At 39.2% G+C, this 26,390-nt stretch overlaps 1 protein-coding gene across 2 annotated transcripts in view; it reads right to left on the minus strand.

Moving 5' to 3' along the window:
* Positions 1 to 9,198: 9,198 nt before the first annotated feature.
* The window catches only part of KLF9 (KLF transcription factor 9), a 30,933-nt gene continuing 13,741 nt past the window's right edge, over positions 9,199 to 26,390 (minus strand). The window contains exons 2-3 of one of the 2 annotated variants that reach the window (XM_081279433.1): positions 15,901 to 16,015; positions 12,517 to 12,630 (exon numbers count right to left, since the gene is read on the minus strand). In XM_081279433.1, coding sequence (XP_081135559.1) covers positions 15,918 to 16,015 — 98 coding nt within the window. In that variant the 3' untranslated portion in view covers positions 12,517 to 12,630; positions 15,901 to 15,917. Of the gene's footprint in view, positions 12,631 to 15,900; positions 16,016 to 26,390 lie in introns of both variants that reach the window. The other variant, XM_081279432.1, reaches the window with a different exon arrangement.

The raw sequence follows: 26,390 nt of genomic DNA on the forward strand, positions 1-26,390 counted from the left end.
ATGTGAGCAGACTACAATACACTAAGATAAGTAAAACGTAGTCAAGTAACAGCCTCGTGGAAGACAATAATAAACAAGTTGCTGCATGCTCTGAACCCCAGAAGAATGAGTGGCCAAATCTATGTATTAAAAATGGATTAAGAGACCAGGATTGTGGCTCAGTGGTAGAGCTCTTGCCTAGCATGCGTGGGGCACTGGATTTGATCCCCAGCACCACTTAAAATAAATAAATAAATAAAGGTATAAAAAAAAAAACAGATGGAAACCAGGCTTGATGGTACACACCTGTAATCCCCGTGACTCTGGAGGCTGAGACAGGAGGATTTCGAGTTCAAAGCTAGCCTCAGCAAAATCGAGGCACTAAGCAACTCGGTGAGGCCCCATCTCTAAATAAAATACAAAATAAGGCCAGGTATGTGGTTCAGTGGTTGAGCGCCCATGAGTTCAATCCCTGGTACACCCCCCACAAAAAAAAACTAAACCAGATTAATTTAGCCATTTTTTTTTAAGAGAGAAAGAGAGAGAGAATTTTAATATTTATTTTTTAGTTCTCGGCGGACACAACATCTTTGTTGGTATGTGGTGCTGATGACCGAACCCGGGCCACACGCATGCCAGGCAAGCGCGCTACCGCTTGAGCCACATCCCCAGCTCCTGATTTAGCCATTTTAAAACATCATGTGGGCGCTGAGGTTGTGGCTGAGAGGTAGAGTGCTCACCTGGCATGTGTGGGGCACTGGGTTTGATCCTCAGCACCACATAAAAATAAAATAAAGGTGTTCACCTACAACTAAAAAATAAATATAGGAAAAAATCATGTGGCACACTATTAATATACACATTTTTTGTCAAAAAAGAAATAGTAGCTGGGCATGGTGGTGTGGGCCTCTAATCCCAGCAACTTGGAGGCTGAGGCAGAAGGATCATGTTTGAGGCCAGCCTCAGGAGCTTAGTGAGACTAACTTTTTATTTTTTATTTTTTTTAGAGAGAGAAAGGAGAGAAAGAATTTTAATATTTATTTTTTAGTTTTCGGTGGACACAACATCTTTGTTTGTATGTGGTGCTGAGGATCGAACCCCGGGCTGCACGCATGCCAGGCAAGCACGCTACCACTTGAGCCCACATCCCCAGCCCAAGACTAACTTTTTTTTTTTCTTTTTTTTTCTTTTTTTTTTCCTTTTTTTTATTGATTATTTAAAGCATTACATAGCTCATGATATATCATCTTTCATACATTTGACTCAAATTGTGTTTTGAACTCCCATTTTCACCCCAAATACAGATTGCAGAATCACATCTGTTACATATGGACGTCGGAATTCCTTCCCAAGACTAACTTTTTAAAATGAGCAGTGTTTTGAAGTTACTATAGTTCCTAAAAATGTGTTGAGTTTTCATTTTCCTTTATATAGTCTTATCACCGAGGTTTCAGATCATATTGGAATGAGCTCCAGAAAGGGCTGGAGATACAGCTTAATGATAAAGCACTTTCCCAGCATGTGTGGGCCCCCGAGTTCAGTTGCCAGTACTGCAGAAACAAAGGTCTGGAAAAATGAAATGCTAGTATCAAAAGTAAACTTCAGGCAGTTTCACTATGAAGTGCTTCTGGAGTACTTATACAATCTGGGGTATTTAAATGGGAGGGCACTTAAAAGGTAAATATTTTAAGTATCAAGGCACTCCTTCTTAGGATTCCGAAGAGATACAAATACCAAAGATAAAATTTGAGAGTAAAAATAAACATAACTGAAGCAATGTGTAAAAATTGTCAGGTAAATTCCTTGGAGGCTAATTGGTGTTTCAATGTATTGTGATAGCAAAATGAGTGTTTAGGATGCCTTAACTAATTACCTAAGACAACTTAAAAACAAAGAAGGTGATCTACAATCCTTTAAAGTCACATAAAAATAAAGTATTGTGTATTATAAAAATAAAATATTGTGTCCATCTACAATCAAATTTTTTAAGTCACTTTAAAATGGCCACAGTGGCACACACCTATAATCCCAGTGGCTAGGGAGGCTGAGGCAAGAGGATCATTTAAGACCCTGTCTCAAAAAAGAAGGGGAGGAAGAGGAGGGCTAAGGATGTATGTACCTAGCTGAGCAATTACCTAGCATGTGTGAAGCTCAAGGTTTAATCCGTAGCACTGCAAAAACATAAATAAATAAAATATGTGGAAAATAAAACATATTTTTAGCTATTATCAGAGGCACTTAAGAATAGTAGGTTGCACATTGATGCTGATCTCCACTTAGAAACATGAAGAAATGAGTCATTTAAAATGCACTTATCCTTGTCTCCCTTAAAAATGGAGGAGAGTAGTCGAATTCTTGGACAGCATAAATACGTAGTAATGAAATTACTAAATGCATCCTAGGAAATGAAAAAAGCTTGAAGACACTATAAACAATTTAGCACTTCCTCTCTAGGGAGACCCCTGTCTATTTTAGAACAGCTCTGGTTTGTCAAATGTATATTTAATTATGCAAACGGGTAAAGAGTCTGGCCTAGGCAAGGGGATAAAATCTGTGAGCGCATATAAGGCTCCAAAACCAAAGGAATTGAGGTGGTGTAGAAAGGGCTGGAATCCTGCTGCTTTAGGAAAATAGAAAAAAGCTGAGGCGTTGGGATCATTTGCAGCTAGAAAAATGCAAAGAGCCTATGACTTTTCCTAGAATTGACAGAAAGCAAGCATGCTCTAAGGCTGGGTAGATGTGGTTATTCAGAGCTGACTCAGAAGGAAACCTGCAAGCTCTGCCTTCAGGGGGTGTGGCTCTCTGCCTGAGACAGCCAGAGAACATAAGGTCTCTCAGAATAAGCAAACTCAAGTTTGGTTTGGTGGTGATCATCTTTCAAACACGTGGGGAAGTGCCCTTCTACTTCTGTGGCTCTGGCCCTGTTCTCTTGTGCACTGCTTGTTTAGTGCTAGCTGCATTTAATAAAGATCTTACTTTTATAGAAAAAAAATCATGTAATGGATTTGCCCTCCAATTATTTAAGCTTTGAGTAAACCTGATCTATGCAGTCAAGGCTGACTGAGTTGCTGAGAGTCTCCACCCAAACTCTCATTACCAGAGGGGAAAAGAAGGAAAAAAAAAAACCCAAAGAACTTTGTGCAGTGGATTCACCCAAGAGACTCTGCTGTCCCTGTTCCCCACATCGTTTTCGCAGCTGTGCGCTGAATGCTTGCTGTTAGTCTCTAAACACCTTATGTACCTACAATAAATGACAAAGTGAAGGTGGGTACACTTCTCAGAAATTCATACATGACAAAGGAGCACAAGGTCCCTTTAACAGCATCTTTTCAGATGTTTATCTATCATTAAATAATGTGTGGTGAATGACAAAGAGATTGCTGACTAATGTCATTCAAATTTAAAATAAAAACAAATCTGAAGTGATAATTACTTTAAAAGCGAGATATTTAACTAAAAGCTGAACCCTAAATGCTAGTGTCTCCCACAGCTGACAGGCGGGCAAGAATCTGGAAATGTGCACCTGAGATGTGCCCTGCGTGTGGATTGAGACCCATTAGAGACTCCACCGAGGTTGGAGGATGTGATGGGAATGGACATCTCAAAAGTTAAGACAATAAAGCCTTCCATGGGCTAGGGATATGGCTCAGTTGGTAGAGTGCTTGCCCAGCATGCTCAAGTACCTGCCTGGGTTCAATGCCCAGCACCAAAAAAAAAAAAAAAAAGATTGGGCTGGGGCTGTGGCTCTGGCTCAGCGGTAGAGTGCTCACCTAGCACATGTGAGGCCCCGGGTTCCATCCTCAGTCCCACATATAAATAAATAAATAAAGATATTGTGTCCAACTACAACTAAAAAATATTTTTTAAAAAACCTTCCATGGGACAGAATGGTGCATGCCTGTAATCTCAGTGATTTGGGAGGTTGATGCAGGAAGATCTCTGGTTTGAAGCCGGCCTTGGCAAATTAGCAAGTCCCTGTCTTTAAAAAAAAATGGGGGGTGGGGGCAGGGCACCAAGATGTAGAACAGTGATAGTATGTCCCTGGGTTTAATCTCCAGTTCCACAATAAATTTTAAAAAATAAATAAATAGATAAAACAATAATAAGAATAGCTGGGAATATAGCTCAGTGAAACTGGATTCAATCCCCAGTACCACCCCCCCCTAAAAAAAAGCCTTCAAGTGACATTATTTTGTTTAATTTAAAAATGCAGTTGAACAAGCAACACCTTATTTTTAGGTTGACCTTCAAGAAATACTCACCTAAGAAATAGATATCGGAGGTTGCAAACTTTCTATAAAGGGCACTATAGTCTCTGTCACAATTGGTCACCTGTCCTTGTAGTGTGACTGTACCCATAGATGATATGTAAATCTATGAGTAAGTAAAACTTTAGGAATACTGAAATCTGAATTTTTTATTTTCTTCATGTATTTGACTCTACTATTTCATTTCTTCAACCATTTAATAATGTAAAGATCAATCTCAGCTCGCTGGCCCTACAGAAACAGACTTGATCAGATTTGACCCAGGACCATAGTTTGCAGACACCAACCTCTCTCCACCTCCAGCTCATTTCTATACACAAAGCTGGGCACGGTGGCACAGGCCTGTAATCCCAGTGATTTGGAAGGCCAAGGCAGGAGAATTGCAAATTCAAAGCCAGTACTTTACCCTGTCTCAATTAGATAGATAGATAGATAGATAGATAGATAGATAGATAGATAGATAGATAAGGCTGGGGATGTGGCTTGGTGGTTAAGTGACCCTGGATTCAATCCTGGGTCAAAAAAATGTAAGAACACTGGACTCACTCAAAAGGGAGAAAAGGGGTTGTAACTCATTATTAATCGAGGGCCACGTTTATTCTAAGAATAAGAGATGAAAAGAGCAGAATTTGTTGAAAACCCAGTGCTTCACCAGGTTTACATAGCTTGTTGGTTTACTAGTCTTAAAGATGCTATGAGATATTACATACACACTTTTCAAAGAAGAGGAAACAGCCTCAGAGATATTAGGTAGACTTAGCTGGATGCCTAGAACTGGTACTCAGCTACATTGGAACATAGGTCAGTATTTTCAACAAAACCCTAAATGTAGTGACTTGACCTAGGATGAACTGAGTTCACTGTGATGGACAGGAGAAAAGGCTGAGCTCAACTTTTGGGCTGGAGTTGTAACAGGAGAAGCAAGTATTTCAATGCCAAGGTCAACAGAGGCTACCTACACCAGAGAACTGATGAGAGAACTTAAGAATCTGTGGCTCTGCTAGGCAGCAGCCATAGCAGACACCTCAAATCAACCCAGACTGACTTCTGGGTGTGTCCTGCTGGCCAGTCTACCTGTAGTGGGACAAACCTGGTTTAATTAAGCCTTCAGACCATATAACAAGTTAGCCCTCACACGAAAGCTAGATGTTTTATTCCACTATTAATAGATAGCATTCAGGTGGACTTGGAATTTCCTTTCTCTTTACCACTTTTTACAAATACAGTCTACATTCATTTTGCAGAAACTTTAGCACAATACAGATAATGAACAAATTAAAAATTATCCCTCCACTTATGCATCAAGACAATAATGGCTAACATTCTTATGAAAGATCCTTGAAATCCTTCTAGCCGTTTTTTTTTTAAAGCACATATATTTTTTTTAAGAGAGAGAGAGAATTTTTTTAATATTTATTTTTAGTTTTCGGCAAACACAACATCATTTGTATGTGGTGCTGAGGATCGAACCCGGGCTGCACCATGCCAGGTGAGCGCGCTACAGCTTGAGCCACATCCCCAGCCATATATGTTTTAAAATGGACCAAGACTATATATTTTTTTACACTAAATATAACATGTTTCTTTGTCATTTTGGAAAATGTCTGTTGTGCAAAATGTCCCTAAAAGCAAACAAAAGAAAACAAAACATTAATAGACAAAATTTGGTGTGTATATTTGAGTTCTTCCCCAAATTATGAATTATGTATCTTCACCCATATTTTCTTTAAATGATTTTATCGTTTTACTTATATCTTCTTTTTTTTTTTTTTTTTGGTGGGGTGGATAGTGGGGATTGAACTCAGAGGCACTCGACCAGAGCCACATCCCAGCCCTGTTTAGTATTTTATAATATTAAATACAGAATCTCACTGAGTTGCTTAGCACCTCGCTTTTGCTGAAGATGGCTTTGAACTTGCCATCCTGCTTCAGCCTCCGGAGCCACTGGTATTACAGGAGTGCACCACTGAACTCTGCTTACTTATATGCATGTAGGATTTGTTTTGGTATATAGTATTGATTTTTTTTCTAGATAATCTTTTATTAGATCATACATGCTTTCCCGATTGATTTGTGATGTTACTCTTCTAGAACATAAAAATTCTCACACATTTTTATGCCTTCAAAATGGACTAATAATTTCTGGAAAGCAAATTTCCCCACATTGCTTTTTTTTTCTCTCCCAATTTTATGAGTTTATTATAGATATACAGAATATTGGGGGTTCATTTTCTTATAATTATACAAACATGGAATATAATTTGCTTCAGTTCAGTCCCCAGTATTTCTTCTTTCCCTCCCCTCGTACCTCATCCTGTGCCCTTTTTCTCTAGTGATTATTCTTCTGTTTGTTTATAGTTTTTTAAAATCAGTGCATTATGGATACACATAAAGGCAAAAATTCACTGTGGTATCTTAATATATGTACATAGGAAAATTTGCTTGGATTCATTCCACCACTCCTCCCTTTTCCTGTCTCTCCTTGCTCTCCCTCAATTCCCTTCCTCTACTCCACTGATCTCTCTTCTGTTTTCATAGGATATCCCCTGCTCCTTCCCCCACCCCGGCCCCCATTATTTTGGCCTAGCTTCCACATATGAGAGAAAGAAAACATTCAACCCTTGACTTTCTGAGTCTGGCTTATTTCACTTAGCACGATACTCTCCATTTCCATCCATTTGCCAGCAAATGCCATAATATCATTCTTCTTCATGGCTGAGTAAAACTCCATTGTGCATATATACCACCTTTCTTTATCCATTTGATTATTGATGAGCACCTAGGCTGGTTCCATAGTTTGGCTATTGTGAATTGTGCTGCTATAAATGTTGATGAGGTTGTGTCTCTATACTATGCTAATCTTAAGATTTTTGGATACATACCAAGGAGGGGGGATAGCTTTTTAATTTATATATTTTTCTAGTTATTTTCTTATAAATCAGAGTTAAACTAACCTGCTACCGCATTCTAACATTTCAGTTTAAAATAAAGAAAATATTGGCACATCCCCAGCCCTTTTAAAATATTTTATCTAGAGACAGGGTCTTGCTGAGTTGCTGAGCTAGCTTTGAACTCGTGATCCTCCTGTCTCAGCCTCCTGAGTTGCTGAAATTACAGGTGTGAGCCACTGCGCCTGGCCATTTGTCAACTTTTTAAAAAGATTTTTAGTCTATACAACTGTTTTAGTTATCAAAATTGTTCTCCCAGAGGAGTCATTTTAATAAGGTGTCCAAAATTATTAGCTTATTGTACCTATGGTTATAACTCTCTTCATTCATAATAGCATGTATTTAAATTTTTCTCATTTTCTTGTTTGGCTTTAACAAGACAGTGTCTATTTTATAGGTCTTTTCAAAGTTCTACTTCTTAGGTTTGTATGTCAATCCCATTTTCTAAAATTTTCTTCATGCTCTTTCTGGATTTGTTCATTTTGTGGCTTCTTGAAGTCATTGCTTGGCTTACTTTTATTTTTTCATATTCATAAGAATGTAGAAAAACATGAGGCTCTGAGTTTTTCTCTATTCTGGCTTCAGGGCATATTTTGAATAAAGTTTTTTTTCTGTTTTAAACTCTGACAATGGGGCTGGGGATGTGGCTCAAGTGGTAGTGCGCTCGCCTGGCATGCGTGCGGCCCGGGTTCGATCCTCAGCACCACATACAAACAAAAATGCTGTGTCCGCTGAAAACTAAAATATTAAAATAAATAAATAAACTCTGATAATAATTTGTATTTTTATCTTTGATCTAAGAATTATTTTAAGAAAGCATTTTTAGTTTTAAAAATTATTCTTTTTTGTTAATTGTTCACTTTATTGCCTGGTGATCAGAGAATGTGTAGATTTAATATGTTGTTTTAAGTCTTATATTGTTTTAGTACAACCTTCATGCATATTTTTAAAATATATATTTTTATAAAAATCCCCTCTTTCAGGGAAGTTAAATCTGATTTTTATAAAATCCTTTTTGTGTATATTTATATCTATATATAGATATACCTATATCTAGTATAGGTATATCTATATATAGATATGTATATGTAAGTACACATACATATATACATACATATATATTTGCTTTATGTATTTTTATGCAATGTTAGTAGTCATTTTTATGTCTTCATACAACATAGCCAAATATAATAAAATAATCTCCTGTTTGACCCAGTTATTTTTGCATTAAATTAATCCCAGCAACTTGGGAAGCTGAGGCAGGAGGAACGAAAGTTTGAGGCTAGCCTGGGCAACTTAGCAAGACCCTCAGCAACTTTAACAAGGCCCTGTCTCAAAATAAAAAATAGCTCAGTGGCTATATGCCCCCGGGTTCGGTCCCCAGTATTGCAAACAAAACAAAAACAAAAACCTTTGACCAGTTCCTGATATACCTTCACAGAGTTCAAGCTTGAAAAGCCTCTTTAAGTGATTAATCACAAAATATAAATAGTGGCCTCCATTCTCTCTGCCTCCTCAAAATGTCTCTGAAGAGTACATATTCAGGGGAGGGAAGGGCTATGGTATTAGGGATTGAAATGGAGAAAATTACCTTATATGAATTTATGAATGTCAAAATGGCCAGCTCAGGAGGATCGCAAGTTCAAAACTGGCCTCAGCAGTGGTGAGGCGCTAAGCAACTCGGTGAGACCCTGTCTCTAAATAAAATACAAAATAGGGCTGTGGATGTGGCTCAGTGGTGGAGTGCCCCTGAGTTCAATCCCCAGTACCAAAAAAAAAAAAAAAAAAAGGTCAAAATGAACCCTACTATTATGTATAACTACAATACTCTAAGATTTTTTTAAAAGTAAATACACACAAGTCTATACAAATACAGCATGTGTCAAAAGTGACAAAGTAGCATCATCTTGTATTCATGAAAAACTCCTGTGTGGTTAACGAAGTGACTTCCATTATGGTGAAATGCGCCTGTTTTATAACACATAATGGCAGGGACAGTTCAATCGTTTTCATTTATTACTTTTATTTGGACAACATATATACATATGTACAAAATACCTACTGTCAGAATCCTCTTTTATAATTTCATTTGATTTACAAAAACGGGACAGCAAAATAACTTAGGTCACTAATACTGTACAAAAATAAAACTGATTAAACAGTTGTAGAGATCAGTATTTTACAGTGTTACAGACCATTCATCCGTTGTGAAAGAACATCTCTATCTACTCAAAGTGATGAGTACTGTGCTAAATCTATCTGCAAACTGACGAAGCTAATTTGTTTCTGTAATTATAACTACCAAATATAATTCTCAAAAGAAGCATGATATGGAGCTTAAAGCCAGGGCATCATTCCACAATGGTGAAGGGCTTTCTTCTTCCCTAACCAAGGAGAGGAGATATCTTAACTCTAAAACTATTAAATTTTCCAGAATATGACAACTACTTACAGTGTTAGATAAAACAGCTTTTCTTTCTTTTTAACACCTGCGATAGTCTTTCAAAAATTCAGTTTGGTTAAAAAAGTAAACAAAAATTACTATCCTGCATTTGGATTTTCATAAGTTAAATCCATGGTCTTTTTAATATAAAAAGTAATTGTTTCATAGTTTTAGTGTTCAACGAACTCTAGTAGTCCTATTTGAACCACATCTTGATATAGTAAATCTAATTAGAATGCTGGTTCCTGTTTTGTGACATCGTAAAACAGGATTTATCACAAAGAATAAAAAGCCTTGAGTTTGTACGTAACGTTACTATGACATATAAGAGAATATCAAATGTGTGACTGTCAACAACTTCAAAAGGCAAGTAGCAACTTTTTTGGGGGGAAGTAAATTGTGCATCTTTTTTAAACAAGTTGCTGCATTTATATCCATCGAAATGCTTGACGAAAGCCATATATAGATTTACTCCTGAAACTAGAAAGATTGTCTTTCACTGGCTTGACTTTGTTTTCCTTCATTTCTTTCTGCGAGGGAAAGCTGAGTTTTTACAAGTTAGCAAGTTGCTAGGCAACCCCCAAACTCCTCACTCACTCAAAGGCGCGTGCTGGGTATCCTAAGCAGAGCCTTCCCATGAGCTCAGTAAGAAATAGGCAGCCTGACCTATTTCGTATGGAAGAACAGATGTCCTTAAAACTTATTTTGGACACAGAAATTAAAATTTGGTTTAAAATAAGCGTTTCAAAAATCTGAAACAGAGGTAGAAAGTGTTCTTTATTTTTCCTGACATGTTTTCTCGTGAGAAAACACTTTCCTTTTTAGCCCATGGACTGCTCCCAGTCCCTAATGTTAAAAGCAGTTCTCTTGATAGAACCACTAATACAGCTACGTTGGTTAAACAGAAAAACACCGTGCTAGTGATGGCTGTTGTATTGGAAGTGGGAGTCAGCCGTGACCCGTGCCCGCCGCAGGAGCACCCCTGAATCTGAACCGGGAACGAGCCTGTGCTGGGTGAAATACCGAGCTCACTCACAGGTGGGCACCCTGCGTCTACGCAGCACATTTGATAGCACATAGAAAAACTAGAGTGCACCATAGCGCCCCGTTGTAAATATCAGATAAAATCGCCAGAGTGTTATTTCTGAAGAAAAAAAAAATGTAAACATTTCCACCATGATCACTGCTGACTCCCCTCATTTGAGGTTTATTTTTTTTTTATTTTTTTATTTTTTTTGTTTTTTTGTTTTTTGTTTTTAACTATGAAAACTCAGTTTATTTCTCTGGCCATTAAAAGCCAAACTTAAGTTTTCAGTAAATGGCATAGTATGGATGTAGTGGTTTAGGCTGGTTGTAGACACCTAGATACAAGATGTATAGTGGTGAGGCTACTGATGTAAAGGTACAGTGATGTGATTTCATTCACACGCATTTCATTTGCCTGCGTTCTCCAAAAGGGACTATTTAGCAGAGACTCCTTTGAAACCAGCGTGGTATTTTCCCTTGACACTCACTACGTATAGGGTAATTTTTTTTTTAATACTTCAGCTCTCTTTCCTTTTACATAACTCTTGCACCTGATAGTGGGAGATTTGTAGGAACATGGGAAGGAGACCACCAAACCTTTCCCCCCTCTAGACCTAGTGACTGTTAAGCACCCACTCAAATGACACTGAACAGGGTCCAAAGTTCTTTCTCTCAGTGGCATCATGGTACAGTTAGATGATGTTAACTAAAAGGATAGGAAAATTTGGACAAGTTAATAGAGTTAAAATTCTGTTGGTTCTTTTTTTTTCTTCTTCTTCTTCTTCTTTTGTATCTTTTTAAATGCTACCCTCCTCCTTCAGCATGTGTTGTGTATATTCTGCCCTCACATCGCTGCCATGATTTCTTAGGGAAACGTGTATACTGTAAAATAAGCAGATTATAACATGGTGCCAAACAGAATGTCTGCTTCTATCCTCAAAGCATGTGTTTAACTTATTCATCCTCTGCATTAGAAAATAAAAGTGCAGCTTATGTTCAAAAAGTACAATTCATACAAAGCAAGGCTGAAAAGTTCCGTACTTGGTGCAACCTGCCCAAGGTTGGTCTTATTAAATTCAGACTTTGCTTACCCATTGACTGTAAGGAACTTTTTTGTATTCGAGTCTTTAGATGGCGGATCATGCTGGAGTAGATGTGTTCTTGCTTGCATAAAGACAGCTGTGCTATGGAGTTTCTTTTTTAATCTCAAAAGTTAACGTGATTCAAGAGAGTGGTTTTGCTAAACAAACTGAAGCACACTTGTCATTACATTAAAAGGTAAGAAAACAATTTGGAGAGACAGCAAGCATCAAGGGCCCAGAATCGCTGTGTAGTGCCACAGGTCAACTCACCCAGTCAGACATATGTACACCAGTGTGAATCTTTAAAATTCTACCCCAGTCTTGGCCTTGCTCCCTCCCTTCCCCACCCCCACCCCACCCCCCAAAAAAAACCTAAAGGAGAAAAAAAACAAAAGCATATGCCTCCCTCCAGCAGTCAGAGACGGTTCCCCCCGAGTTGTCTCTGCAAGGGGACAAGTGTTCACTTTGATCTGAGGCTACCATGTGCTTTTAAAAAACAATATAGGGAGAGAAAAAAATCAGAATATTGACCAAAGAGCAGTGACCTCCTGCTGTCAGCAAGCCTCTTCTGGGGCTTGGTTTCCATGTGTCTGTGTCCTGGGAGTTGTGTTGTCCTCTGGGGTCCACCCCTCCCTGGCTGCCGTGGGTAGCACCTCACAAGGGGTTGGCCAGCGCCTTTTTCGATCGCTTGATCATGCTGGGGTGGAACTCGGTGTGACGCCGGGCGTGCTTTGTGAGATGGTCACTCCTCATGAAGCGCTTCTCACACAGTGGACAGCGGAACTGCTTTTCCCCAGTGTGGGTCCGGTAGTGGCGGGTCAGCTCGTCTGAGCGGGAGAACTTTTTAAGGCAGTCTGGCCACGTGCAGGGAAAGGGCCGCTCACCTAGGAGAAGGGAATTGAGACAAGACACTGTTTAGAAATCATGTGGGTGACAACTCCCACTACTCAAAGAATAAGTCCCTTGTCCACGCACAGTGTTATGGGCTGGGCTATATCTCCCCTCCCCCAAAGGCTTAAGTGGAAGTCCAAACTCCATACTTCAGAATGCTGATCTTGGTGGCCTATGCCTGCAATCTCAGCAACGGGGGAAGTTTAGGCAGGATGATTCCAAGTTTGAGGCCAGCCTCAGCAACTTAGCCAGGCCCTAAGCAACTCAGTGAGATCCTGTCCCAAAATGAAAAATAAAAGGACTGGGGATATAGCTCAGCAGTAAAATGTCCCTGGGTTCAACTCCTGGTTCAAAAACAAAACAAAAACCCTAATATCTCAGAATATTGACCTCCTTATCTGTGGGTTCCACAACTACAGACTAACCAATGACAGATGGAAAATATTCAGAAAGGAAAAACTGTCTCTGTATTGAACACATACCCTTTTTTGTTCTTGTCATTATTATCTACACAACACAGTATAATAACTATTTACATAGCATTCACATTGTATTAGGTAGTGTAAGCAATCTAGAGATGACTTAACATGCACTGAGCCAGGTGTGATGGCACAGGCCTATAATCCCAGTGACTTGGGAGGCTGAGGCAGGAAGATCTCAAGTTCAAAACCAGTCTCAGCAACTTAATAAGGCCCTAAGCAACTCAGTGAGGTCCTGGCTCTAAATAAGATATTTAAAAAGGGCTAGGTACGTGGCTCAGTGGTTAAAGCCCCTCAGTTCAATCCCTGGCACAAAAATAAATAAATAAATAAAGTGCTTTGATTACATGCAAATTCAATATTTGCATTTTCTATGATGAATTCATGCATCGAGGGAATTTGGCATATGAAAGGGGATCCTGGAACTAATCCCCTGAAGATACTTAAAACAGTCTTTAAAGAGGTAACTGGGGTTATATGAAGTCATTGGGGTGGTCCTTCATGACTGATGTCCTTATAAGGAAAGATTATGCCAGCATGGTGGCGCCTGCCTGTGATCCTAATGGTCAAGTGACTGAGGCAAGACATTGCAAGTTCAAAGACAGCTTCAGCAATTTATTGAGACCCTAAGCAACTTAGCAAGGACCCTGCTTCAACTTAAAAAAATAAAAAGGGCTCGTGATGTAGCTCAGAGGTAAATTGCTGCTGGGTTAAATCCCCAGTAACACCCTCCCTTAAAAAAATTAAAAAGAAGAGATTAGAAGGAGCACAGTGGCATATGCCCATAAGCCTGGCGACTTGGGAGGCTTAGGCAGGAGGATTGCAAGTTCAAAGCCAGTTTTAGCAACTTAGTAAGGCCCTAAGCGACCTTGTGAGACCCTGTCTCAAAATAAAAAATAAAAAGGGCTGGGGATGTGGCTCAGTGGTTAAGTGCCCGTAGGTTCAATCCCCAGTTCCAAAAAGACAAAATAAATAAGGACACAGACGTATTAAGATTAGGAAAAACCATGGAAATGTACTGTGAGAAAATGCCATCTACAGGAAGAGAGGCCTCAGAAGGAACCAACACAGCTGACACCTTGAACTCCCAGCCTCCAGAACTGTGGGACATTCTTCATTTCTCTTGTTTAAGTCACCAGTCTGTGATTCTGCCCTAGGAAACTAATATAATGAGTAAAATGCTGAGGATTATCTTCTCTAGGCAAATAAGCTTGGTATTTTGTACCCATTGGATCCTTCATAAATCTTTTTTTCTGGTGTTATTCTATGCAGTTGCTGGTTTCATCAGTTTTTTCAGGACTCCAAAGCCTGAGCCCTTTGCTAAATTTCCTGACATCATAGAGATGGAAGAGGACTCAAGCATCTGATCCAAACAACCTCCCACCTGGAGCAGCCCTTTCCCCTCAAACTCTCTAGTGCTATGGACACCCAGCATCAGTCAGGAGCCCCAATACCTGGCAGGATAGCCTGGCTGTTCTTGAGCATTTCTTTCACAAAGTGTCTTTTATTGATGTGAAATGTGCCTTCCTGCAAAGGCCATATTTTAGTCAAACTAAAAATAACTTTGCTCCCTCTGCTACATTATAGCCCTTCAGAACCATGTCCTTCTCCAATCTTCTCTCCTTTAGATTAAACAATTCCAATTACTTCCATATAACTAGCATTATAAAAATAACCATATGAGCTAGAGCTGTAGTGCACACCTATAATCCCAACTGCTCAGGAGGCTGAGGCAGGAGGATTGCAAGTTCGACGCCAGCTTAGACAACTAAGTGAGACCCTTTCTCAAAAGATAAAAAGGGCTGGAAGTACATAGTTCAGTGTTAAAGCACCCCTGGTTTAATCCCTAGTACTGCCAAAAATTTTTTAGAAAACAATAATAATCACAGGCATGAAGACAGAGATAAGGAGGGATCCCAGTGCATTTTTCGCACTGTATTCCTACAGGACATCACAGAAAGCTGCCCCATTTTACAAATGAGAACAGAGTTAGAATACTTGCTCAGTCACATTACTGGAAAACATGAACTCTCTCCCCAATGTCGAGCCACCTGCATGAGCCTAACCACTCAACTGTCCTGTCTCTTAGTGGGCCATGAAGACTTGGCACTGTTTCCTCATTCAGATTGCTTTTTAGTGTCTCCACATCCCACTTAGAATGGAGCTAAACCCTGCCTGCAAGAAATGCTCAGACCAGCCCATACCCCAGCCCCTATCAAGGCAAGGGGGGCAGATGCCTGTGACCACATCCAGGAAGGACACATAGAGGCAAACGTCCAGAATAAACTCTTTTAGATGACAGCCTAACTTGCTCATCATGTAAATGGTTGTCATCGCCCTGCTTTGGAGCTGCCTGCCTACTCTTCACACCTTTCCAAGCACAGCCAAAGCAACTGCTTCATAGACATAGGACACACAGGCTCCTGGTTTCCACAGAACCCTCCAGACACGCCTTTGGTAGGTGTGAGGAGTGAATGTTTTCTCACTCCTATGCCAGCTTTCCTGGAAGCCAGAGAGAAATTGCAGAGGCTGGGAGCCGTCCAGCATGGTGCATCTGAGTCACCTAAAAATTATCTCCCCACAGGAGCTTCTCCTAACCCATGCTGATGAGATGTACAAATAATGATAACAACAAAATCAACAGCAACCAACTTGTTAACTTTGTGATGATCTCTGAGCACAGCAATGATCTGACACCCTGTACAACCTCCGTGTGAGAAACCCAGTTCTTGTGGGAAAAGCAGTGTGGGAAAACACATTGGTCACAGCTGATTCTCTACATACGGGTCTGGTATGAATCCTCACTGAGCTCTGGGCTGAAGAGCTGCAGCAGCAAACCAGTGGATGCTAGGTGCTGCCCAGTGGATGAGCCTGGGAGTAGTGATGCATGAAAGCACTCCTGTAGGGGGCCGAAAAAAAATCACAAAAAGGTCCTCACCAAAAAATTCAACAAAGACACAGAATGGAAGACTATACTTTTGCAACTTTTGGAAATATTACTTTTGTGTTGGATTCAAAGTATTTTTTTACCCATTTTGGCCATCATTTGAGCAAAAAGTAAAATGCAGGTTGTTAATACACAATAAGGTTGACCTTGAGGCAAAGACAATCTCATGTATGATTTTTGTCCATGGGGCTCTTTGGGTGTCCCTCTCTTCTCTCTGGAACACTTCAGAGATGGGGATGCTAGGTCAATGACAGCATGTACATTAGAAGATACAAATGTGGCTCAGTGGTTGAGCACTTGCGGAGCATGCATGAGGCACTCGGTTCAATCCCACACCACATAATTAATAAATAAATAAATAAATAAATAAATAAATAAATAAATAAATGGCATTATGTCTATCTACAGCTAAAAAATATTAAAAATCAAAAAGTGAATCAGTTGGAATGGGCCTAATTACACTTAAATACTGTGTCAGTTGTCAGGGTAAGAACTTACGTATGGGTACAGGTCCCCTGTATCCACAGTGGATTCATGACAATTTCCACCTAGTATCATTTCTATGAAACCTTCTTCCTAACACAAGAGCACCTTGTTTCTTTTCAATTCTAGCCCCACAGCCTAGTAGCCCAGCACTTACTAAATGCTCAAACTTAACATGCAGTCATCTTTTGGTATCCACGAGCGATTGGTTCCAGAACTCTCAACCACTCAGATACCCAAATCCAAGGATGCTCAATTCCCTAATATTAATTGGCATAATATACTTGCATATCTTATATACTTTAAATGATCTCCACATTACTTAATATGCCTGATACAGTGTAAATTGCTGTTTAAAATAATTGGTACATTGCATTGCTTAGGGGAATAATGACATGAAAAAAATGGTCTTTTTTTTTTTCCTGAGTGTTTTTTATTTTGCAGTATTGGAGATCAAACCCAGGGCCTCTTGCATACTACTACTGAGCCATATCCTCAGTTTCCTTTCTGGATATTTTTGATTTGTATTTGATTGAATTTGCTCATGCAGAACCCATGAATGCAGAGGGCTGTGTGTGTGTGTGTGATTTAATCTGTACACCCTCTAGGTGACTCATATTAATCAAAACCTGCTCAGAGGGCTGGGGATATAGCTCAGTTGGTAGAGTGTTTACCTCCCATGCACAAGGCCCTGGGTTCAATCCCCAGCATCACAAAACAAAACAAAAAAACCTGCTCAGAAAGTTACTAGGTTACTTTCGAAGACTTCTGGGCTATTCTAGAGTTAGATTGCAGAAAAGTCCTTTTTGACCCCAAAGAAGTGTCTATGGGGAAATGTTCTTCTAATACATGCTACATTAAATATATAAAAAGTAGGCAGAGGGGCTGCGGCTGGGACTCTGTGGCAGGGCGCTTGCCTAGCATGTGTGAGGCACTGGGTTCAATTCTCAGCACCACATATAAATAAATGAATAAAAATAAAGGTCCATCAACATCTAAAATAAAAAAAAAATTAAAAGGAGGCAGAATTCATAGAGTAATAAGTTGCAAAAGAACAGAGAAAACAAAACAAAACAAAGCCTCTCTGCACTGCTGTCTGATATGGAGGGGAGAGAAAGGACAGGAAGGCAAAACTCAGTATATTCTCACTGCTCTCTAGACAAAGCTGGACAGGGGCGGGTTTCTTGGAAGTGTGGTCATGTGGCTTGGCTTACTCATTGGCACATGTTCTAGTGTCTTTCCACTGAGTCATGAGAGGAAGGGGTTATTTACTTGAGGGAATTTATCCACCGTGAGGAGGATGGACCAAGAAGCTACTAGGCTGTGGGGCTAGAATTGAAAAGAAACAAGGTGCTCTTGTGTTAGGAAGAAGGTGGAAATTGTCATGAATCCACTGTGGGTACAGGGGACCTGTACCCATACTTAAGTTCTTACCCTGACAACTGACACAGTATTTAAGTGTAATTAGGCCCATTCCAACTGATTCACTTTTTGATTTTTAATATTTTTTTAGCTGTAGATAGACACAATGCCATTTATTTATTTATTTATTTATTTATTTATTTATTTATTTATTTATTTATTATGTGGTGTGGGATTGAACAGAGTGCCTCATGCATGCTCCACAAGTGCTCAACCACTGAGCCACATTTGTATCTTCTAATGTACATGCTGTCATTGACCTAGCATCCCCATCTCTGAAGTGTTCCAGAGAGAAGAGAGGGACACCCAAAGAGCCCCATGGAAATCAAGATCCCACAGCAGCCCGTGTTAGCATTACAGAACTTGTATAACTTAAACTAACAGTTTCTAAGCATGTAACAAAGATCTGCTTGGAAGTGAGTTGCTAGTGCAAAAATCCTCAGATCAACTTTAGTTCTTTTGAAACCCTTTGGAAAAGTACTAGGAGTCTTTGGTCAGTGGTCAAAACTGGGGGTTAGCAAATTCAACTCACTGGCCAAATGTGGCCTGCCACGAGCCGAGACCAAATGGTTGGAAAAATCAAAAGAGCCGAAGCGGTGGCACACACCTATAATCCCAGCAGCTCAGGAGGCTGAGGTGGAGGATAATGAGTTCAAAGCCAGCCTCAGCAATGGTGAGGCACTAAGCAACTCAGTGAGACCCTGTATCTAAATAAAATACAAAATAGGGCTTGGGGATGTGGCCCTATGGTCAAGTGCCTTTGAGTTCAATACCTAGTACAAAAAAAAAAAAAAAGAATCGATTTTTTTTAAAAAAATCTTTTTTGGTTGTAGATGGACACGATACCTTTATTTATTTAACTTTATGTGGCGCTGAGGATCAAACCCAGCGCCTCACCCATGCTAGGTGAGTGCTCTACCACTGAGCCACAATCCCAACCCAAAAGAAGAATATTTTATGGCAGGAAAAAGTTATATGAAATTAAAATTTCATGCCCTTACATAAAGTATTACTGAAAAAAGCCCACACACAACTAGTTCAACTATTATCTGTGGCTGTTCTCTCAACCACAGCAGTGTTGAGCAGTTGTGACAGAAACTATGGCCTGAAGAGCTGAAAATATTTACTATCTGACCCTTCTCAGAAAAATTGGATGGTCACTGATCTCGATCAGAAGATTTGGAACTCTACCTGATGTGTTAGTCAGCTTTTCATCACTGTGACCAAAATATCTGACATAAACAATTTAATGAGGGAAGGTTTACTTTGGCTCATGTTTTCAGACCATGGTTGGCTGGTTCTGAGGCAGGAAACATCATGGCATAGGAAAGCTGATCAACTCATGGCAGCTGAGAGAGAGAGAGAAACACATACCATGCCAGGGACAGGATATAGTCCCTCAGGGCATGCCCCAATGACCTACTTCCTCCATCATGCCCTCCCAGCCTACAGTTTCCACCACCTCTCAGTAGTCCATTTAGCTATCAATGGATTAATCCACTGATGAGGTCAGAGCCCTCATGCTCCAGTCACTTATCAAAATCCCCAACTCTGAACGTTGCCATGTTGGTGACCAAGTCTTCCGCACATGAGTTTTTAAGGGACAATCCAGATCTGAACCATGACACCTATATAGTAGTAGAGTTTGTAAATTCAAATGTCTTCAGGATCAAGGCACATAATAAAATGAGTCCAGCCCAAATTGCGTTCAATCACAGGTTGCAATGAAATCCATGGTCTCCTGAAGAATGCTTTCCCCACTAAGAGGTGTGAAATTCAACTCTTTATAAAACATGGCACCAGCCAGCAGTATGTATGCAGACTGGACTCTGCTTGAAGACCTACAATTTCCAGTCCTTTATCCCAGTGGAGGGTTTGCATACAACTCACTATGGGATACATTCTAGCACATTAGTAAATGTCAGACACACAGTAAAGTATCACCAAGAATGATATGTGGTTTGGGGATGGGGATGTGGGCTCAAGGCAGAGCATGCGTGAGGCCTTGGGTTCAATCCCCATCATTACACACACAAAAAAAGATACGTGGTCTGCACCAAAGAACATATAGGCATGAGGAAAATCATATGTAGAGAGGACTGAAAGCTGAATGGGACCCAAGAGGAGGAAAAGAAGAGTCTTCAGGATTGTAACATGCCCTTCATCCCACAACCTGGGGGGAAACCAAGTCAGGCCCTCACTTTCTTTTGGCTCAATGGTAAGGTCCAAAGGAAAATGGTCAACCTTCTTCACACCCAACACATCACATAACAAACAATTATCAAAGAGAGATTCTTTAAACCTCTCTTTAGTATTAATGAAAGTTACCATCCTCCTAGGAGAAAAAAAACAGACTTGTACCAGTGTTTTATTTCTGGCCTTCACAGGAAAACACACCCAGAGGCAATGACACAATAAACTCTGCCTTACTGGAGCAGAGCTGTTAATAACACGAGTCTCTCTGAGTTCTCATTATCTATATACCAGTCCCTGCCCCTTTCAGCAACAAGCTAAACACCTCTCCTTGACAGACTCAGAGTATAAAATAAACTTAATCAAAAAAGCTACTGAGCACTGCACGAAATGTGTAAAAGACTTTGCAGACACAGATGGGGCCCCACAATTCTCCTGGGCCTACCAAGGGTTAGGAGAGAAGCCTAGTTAGCACAAGGAGAGTTCATTTCTTTGAGAGAAAGTTTCCTCTCTACCAGTAATTAGCTGGTGATGTCCAGTGCAGCTCATTCTTCTTTAGAAAAGTCCTGAAATAAATGGGGTTGAGTCCTCCATGTAGAAGAAAGAGGACAGGGTGCTTGGCAAATGCATGGCTTGTTCACTGGATACACCCAAGTCTTTGCAGGGTCCCCAAAGTTCAGCCAAGCTGCCACTAAGGTCCTAGCCTGGGGTCAGGGAGGCCTGTACATACTGTCTCCTTCCTACCTGGTTCTTCTCACTTTCCCTTATGAGAGTCCGGGGAAGGGGATAAAAACTGTAATCAAGGCAGAACCTTAAAAAAAACAACAACAAAATCTCTCATTGCTCCTAGCAAAAGTAAACCAATCTGGTTAAAAAAAAAAAAAAAAAAAAACTAAGGGAATTGGGTCTCCCGTTCAGTACAACTCTCAGAATATCAATAAAGAACCATAACTTCCTACAGATGGGCAAATCTTGAGGAAGAAGTTGTTGTGGTATTTTTTGTTGTTGTTTTTGTGTATGTGTTTGTGTGTGTGTGTGTGTGTGTGTGTGTGTTGCTGGGAACTGAACACAGGGCCTCTTGCCCTCTATTATTGAGCTACACACCACCCCTGGCCCTAAATAGTGTTGTTGTTGTTGTTGTTGTTTTATTGGTTGTTCAAAACATTACAAAGCTCATGACATATCGTCTTTCATACATTTGATTCAAGTGGGTTATGAACTCCCATTTTTACCCCAAATACAAATTGCTGAATCACATGGGTTACACATCCACATTTTTACATAATGCCATATTAGTAACTGTTGTATTCTGCTACCTTTCCTATCCCCTACTATCCCCCCTCCCCTCCCATCTTCCCTCTCTACCTCATCTGCTGTTGTTCAATTCTCTACCTTGTTCCCCCCCTCTTTCCCCTCACAACCTCTTATATGTAATTTTGTGTAACATTGAGGGTCTCCTTCCATTTCCATATGCTTTCCCTTCTCTCTCCCTTTCCCTCCCACCGCTCGTCTCTGTTTAATGTTAATCTTTTCCTCATGCTCTTCCTCCCTGCTCTGTTCTTAGTTGCTCTCCTTATATCAAAAATGACATTTGGCATTTGTTTTTTAAGGATTGGCTAGCTTCACTTAGCATAATCTGCTCTAATGCCACCCATTTCCCTGCAAATTCCATGATTTTGTCATTTTTTAGTGCTGCGTAATACTCCATTGTGTATAAATGCCACATTTTTTTTATCCATTCATCTATTGAAGGGCATCTAGGTTGGTTCCACAGTCTAGCTATTGTGAATTGTGCTGTTATGATCATTGATGTGGCAGTATCCCTATAGTACGCTCTTTTAAGTTCCTCAGGGAATAGTCCGAGAAGGGCAATAGCTGGGTCAAATGGTAGTTCCATTCCCAGCTTTCCCAGGAATCTCCATACTGCTTTCCAAATTGGCCTCACCAATTTGCAGTCCCACCAGCAATGTACAAGTGTACCCTTTTCCCCACATCCTTGCCAGCACTTGTTGTTGTTTGACTTCGTAATGGCTGCCAATCTTACTGGAGTGAGATGGTATCTTAGGGTGGTTTTGATTTGCATTTCTCTGACTGCTAGAGATGGTGAGCATTTTTTCATGTACTTGTTGATTGATTGTATGTCCTCCTCTGAGAAGTGTTTGTTCAGGTCCTTGGCCCATTTGTTGATTGGGTTATTTGTTATTGTCTAATTTTTTGAGTTCTTTGTATACTCTGGATATTAGGGCTCTATCTGAAGTGTGGGGAGTAAAAATTTGTTCCCAGGATGTAGGCTCCCTATTTACCTCTCTTATTGTTTCTCTTGCTGAGAAAAAACTTTTTAGTTTAAGTAAGTCCCATTTGTTGATTCTTGTTATTAACTCTTGGGGTATGGGTGTCCTATTAAGGAATTTGGAGCCCGACCCCACAATATGTAGATCAGAGCCAACTTTTTCTTCTATCAGGCGCAGAGTCTCTGATTTGATATCAAGCTCTTTGATCCATTTTGAGTTAACTTTTGTGCATGGCGAGAGAAAGGGGTTCAGCTTCATTTTGTTGCATATGGATTTCCAGTTTTCCCAGCACCATTTGTTGAAGATGCTATCCTTCCTCCATTGCATGCTTTTAGCCCCTTTATCAAATATAAAAAAGTTGTAATTTTGTGGATTGGTCTCTGTGTCCTCTATTCTGTACCATTGGTCCACTCGCCTGTTTTGGCACCAGTACCATGCTGTTTTTGTTACTATTGCTCTGTAGTACAGTTTGAAATCTGGTATCGCTATACCTCCAAATTCACACTTCCTGCTTAGAATTGCTTTTGCTATTCTGGGTCTTTTGTTTTTCCATATGAATTTCATGATTGCTTTATCTATTTCTACAAGAAATGCCGTTGGGATTTTGATTGGCATCGCATTAAACCTGTAGAGAACTTTGGGTAATATCGCCATTTTGATGATGTTAGTTCTGCCTATCCATGAACAGGGTATATTTTTCCATCTTCTAAGATCTTCTTCTATCTCTCTCTTTAGGATTCTGTAGTTTCCATTGTATAAATCTTTCACCTCTTTTGTTAGGTTGATTCCCAAGTATTTTGTTTTTTTTTTTTTGAGGATATTGTGAATGGAGTGGTTTTCCTCATTTCCATTTCAGAAGTTTTGTTGCTGATATACAGGAATGCCTTTGATTTATGCGTGTTGTTGTTTTAAGACTTTTTGTTAAGTTGTGGATAGGCACAATACCTTTATTTTATTATCTATGTGGTACTGAGGCTGGAACCCAGTGCCCCATGCATGCGAGACAAGCGCTCTACCACCGAGCTACAACCCCAGCCCTAAAAAACAACTAGGATTGACAGCAAAAAAGCAACTAGGATTCCATGATAAAAGGATAATTTGACATTAGAAAATCATGTTGATATAATTCCCAAACATTCAATGTTTGTCCCTAATAAAAAATTTTAGAAAACTGAAGAATAATTCCTTAACAGGATTAAAAAAATGCAAATCTGAACCCTTCCTGTAGCAAGGTCAATAGTGAAATAAAGTTAGCATTCTTACTAAATCAAGCCCAAAGAATGAAGGTGCACATACTCCTGTCATTATAATTGAATGTTGTTAGGAAATGCTAGTGAATGAAATTAGATAGCAAGATAGAAGTAAATGGTGGGAAGAAGGAAGTTTATTAAGTAAGAATTATTTGCAGTTGTTATAACTTCCTTATTTGGAAAATACAAGACAAATTCCTGAAGAATTGCATACAAATTAAGCACAGCTGGGCGTGGTGGTAAGTGCCTTGCAAACCCTACCACTCAGGAAGATGAGGCAGGAGGATTCCAAGTTCCAGGCCATCCTGGGCCACTTAAGAGACCTTGCCTCAAAATAAAAAATAAAAAGGGCTGGGGATGTAGCTCAGCAGTTAAAGTGCCTCTGGGTTCAATCCCCCAGTTAAAAAAATAAATAAATATAAGTGCACACCTAGGTATAAATATGCAAAAGAGCTATGGTTTTCTTATATGCTAACCTGCTAAGCATTAGTACTCTGAATAAGCCTAACAATAAAAGTTCAGGACCATCGAGAAGAAAGCCATAAAATCTTGATGTGAAAGAAAATGAATAAATGGAATGTTTCCCATGTTAGACTCAATGGTGTGAATACAGCAATTCTGTACAAATTCATCTATGAAATTAACCACACACCATAAGAATTTCTTTTTCTTGAATTTGACAAAATTATTTCTGAAGCTTATTTGGAAGAATAAACATACCTAACTTGCCAAGAAAATTCTTAAAAGAATAAATAATAAGTGAGCACTTGCAATAGTAGTTATTAAAATGTATTATTAAAGTTGTAATAATTAAGATAGTGAGAAAGCATAGGAAAAGACAAATTGGTAGAACAGAGCAGAGCCTGAAAATAAACCTAAGAATCTATAGGGATTTAGCATATGGTAAATGGAGTATTTCAAATCAGTGAAGCAAAAAAAAAATGTTTAATTCCGTAAATGATGGAGACATAAGGTTAAACAGAAACTAAATCAGGATCCCTACCTTATGCTTCTCACTTAAATGAATTCCAAGTGGTTTATATTCATGCAAATGCAAAAAATAATAATAATAATAAAATAAAATAAAACCATAAAAGTAAAAGAAAATATAGGTAAACATTTAAAGAATCCTGGAATGAAGACAGACTTTCTAAACATGAAACTAAAATTCTATTAGAAGGACAGTTTTGAATACATAAAAATGTTAAACTTCTATGTGGCACAATATATGTATATTTGCATATAATCTATGCAAAAAAAAGAACACTTACAAATCAAAATGAGTAGTCCAATTTTATAAAAGTGGGTAAGAATGCAAATACGCAATTTATAAGATAAGAAATACTAATGACCAAGAAATAAATATATAAAGCTATATTAAATCTCACACATAATCAAAACATGCCAATTAAGACACCAACGAAATATATGTGATGCTGATGAAAATGTCAAAAAGTCTGTTCTTACCTACCATTGGGGGAGGCTTGAGGAAATAGGCCCAGTACCACACTGGCAAGACTCATGATTGATCCAGAGCCATCTGGCAATATTTTGGGGGAATTATTTTTGGTAATAATTAGAGAGGGACATGAAAATATAGAGGGATACCAGTATGATACAAACTATAAGTTGGGTACATGGGAAAAGGAAAGATGGTGGAATGAGACGGACATCATTACCCTAGGTACATGTATGACTGCACATATGGTGTGATGCTACATCATGTACAACCATAGAAATGTAAAGTTCTGCTGCAATTGTGTACAATGAATCAAAATGCATTCTGCTGTCATATATACCTAATTAAAATAAATTAATTAATTAAAAAAAAACTATAAGTTGGGAACAATTGTCCAACAGAAAAGAGCTATTTTAATCCATCATTGGAGAATATACAGTAGAATAGTATGGACTTGTTAAAAAAAATAGAAATTAAATACCAGACTGATATATAATGAAATGGAAGTATGTTAGCTATTCACTGCAAAGCGAGAAGGTCAGCTGAGTGTGGTGGAGCACATGTGTAATTCCAGTGACTCGGGAGGCTGAAGGCAAGAGGATTGCAAGTTCAAAGCCAGCTTCAGCAATTTAACAAGGCCCTAAGCAACTTAGCGAGACCCTGTCTCAAAATAAAAAATAAAAAAGGGAGGGCAATGTAGCTCAATGATAAAGCACCTCTGGGTTCAATCCCCAGTACCAAAAAAAAAAAAAAAAAAAAAAAGTGTGTCATCTACTGCATGCATGTATGAGTATCTATAGAAAGAAAAAAATCCTGGGAGAATAGACACAAAATACGAATGGTGGTTATTTATGTGTGAAGGAAATAAAGAACAACTTCTACTTTCTGTTACCTTCCCCTATATTCCTGATTTTTAAAACAGTGAGTACAGATTTCTTTGATTATAAGGAAAAGTTTTCTTTTATAAAAAAATTATTTTAATGTTTTTAAAAAGTATCATTGGGAGTGGTGGTATATGTCTGTAATCCCAGCAACTCAGAAGGCTGAGGCAGGAGGATCCCAAGTTTGAGAAGCAAGCCCAGATAATTTAGACATCCCCTCTCTCAGGACAAAATGAAAAAGGGCTAGAGATGAAGTTCAGGGGTCGAGTGCCCTTGGGTACAATCCCTAATACTGAAAAAAAAATAATAATAAAATAAAAGAATATATTCTGTGGGGGGTGGGGTGTG

Source organism: Spermophilus citellus, assembly GCF_964194105.1.
Source record: "Spermophilus citellus genome assembly, chromosome: 2".
Classification (NCBI taxonomy): domain Eukaryota; kingdom Metazoa; phylum Chordata; class Mammalia; order Rodentia; family Sciuridae; genus Spermophilus; species Spermophilus citellus.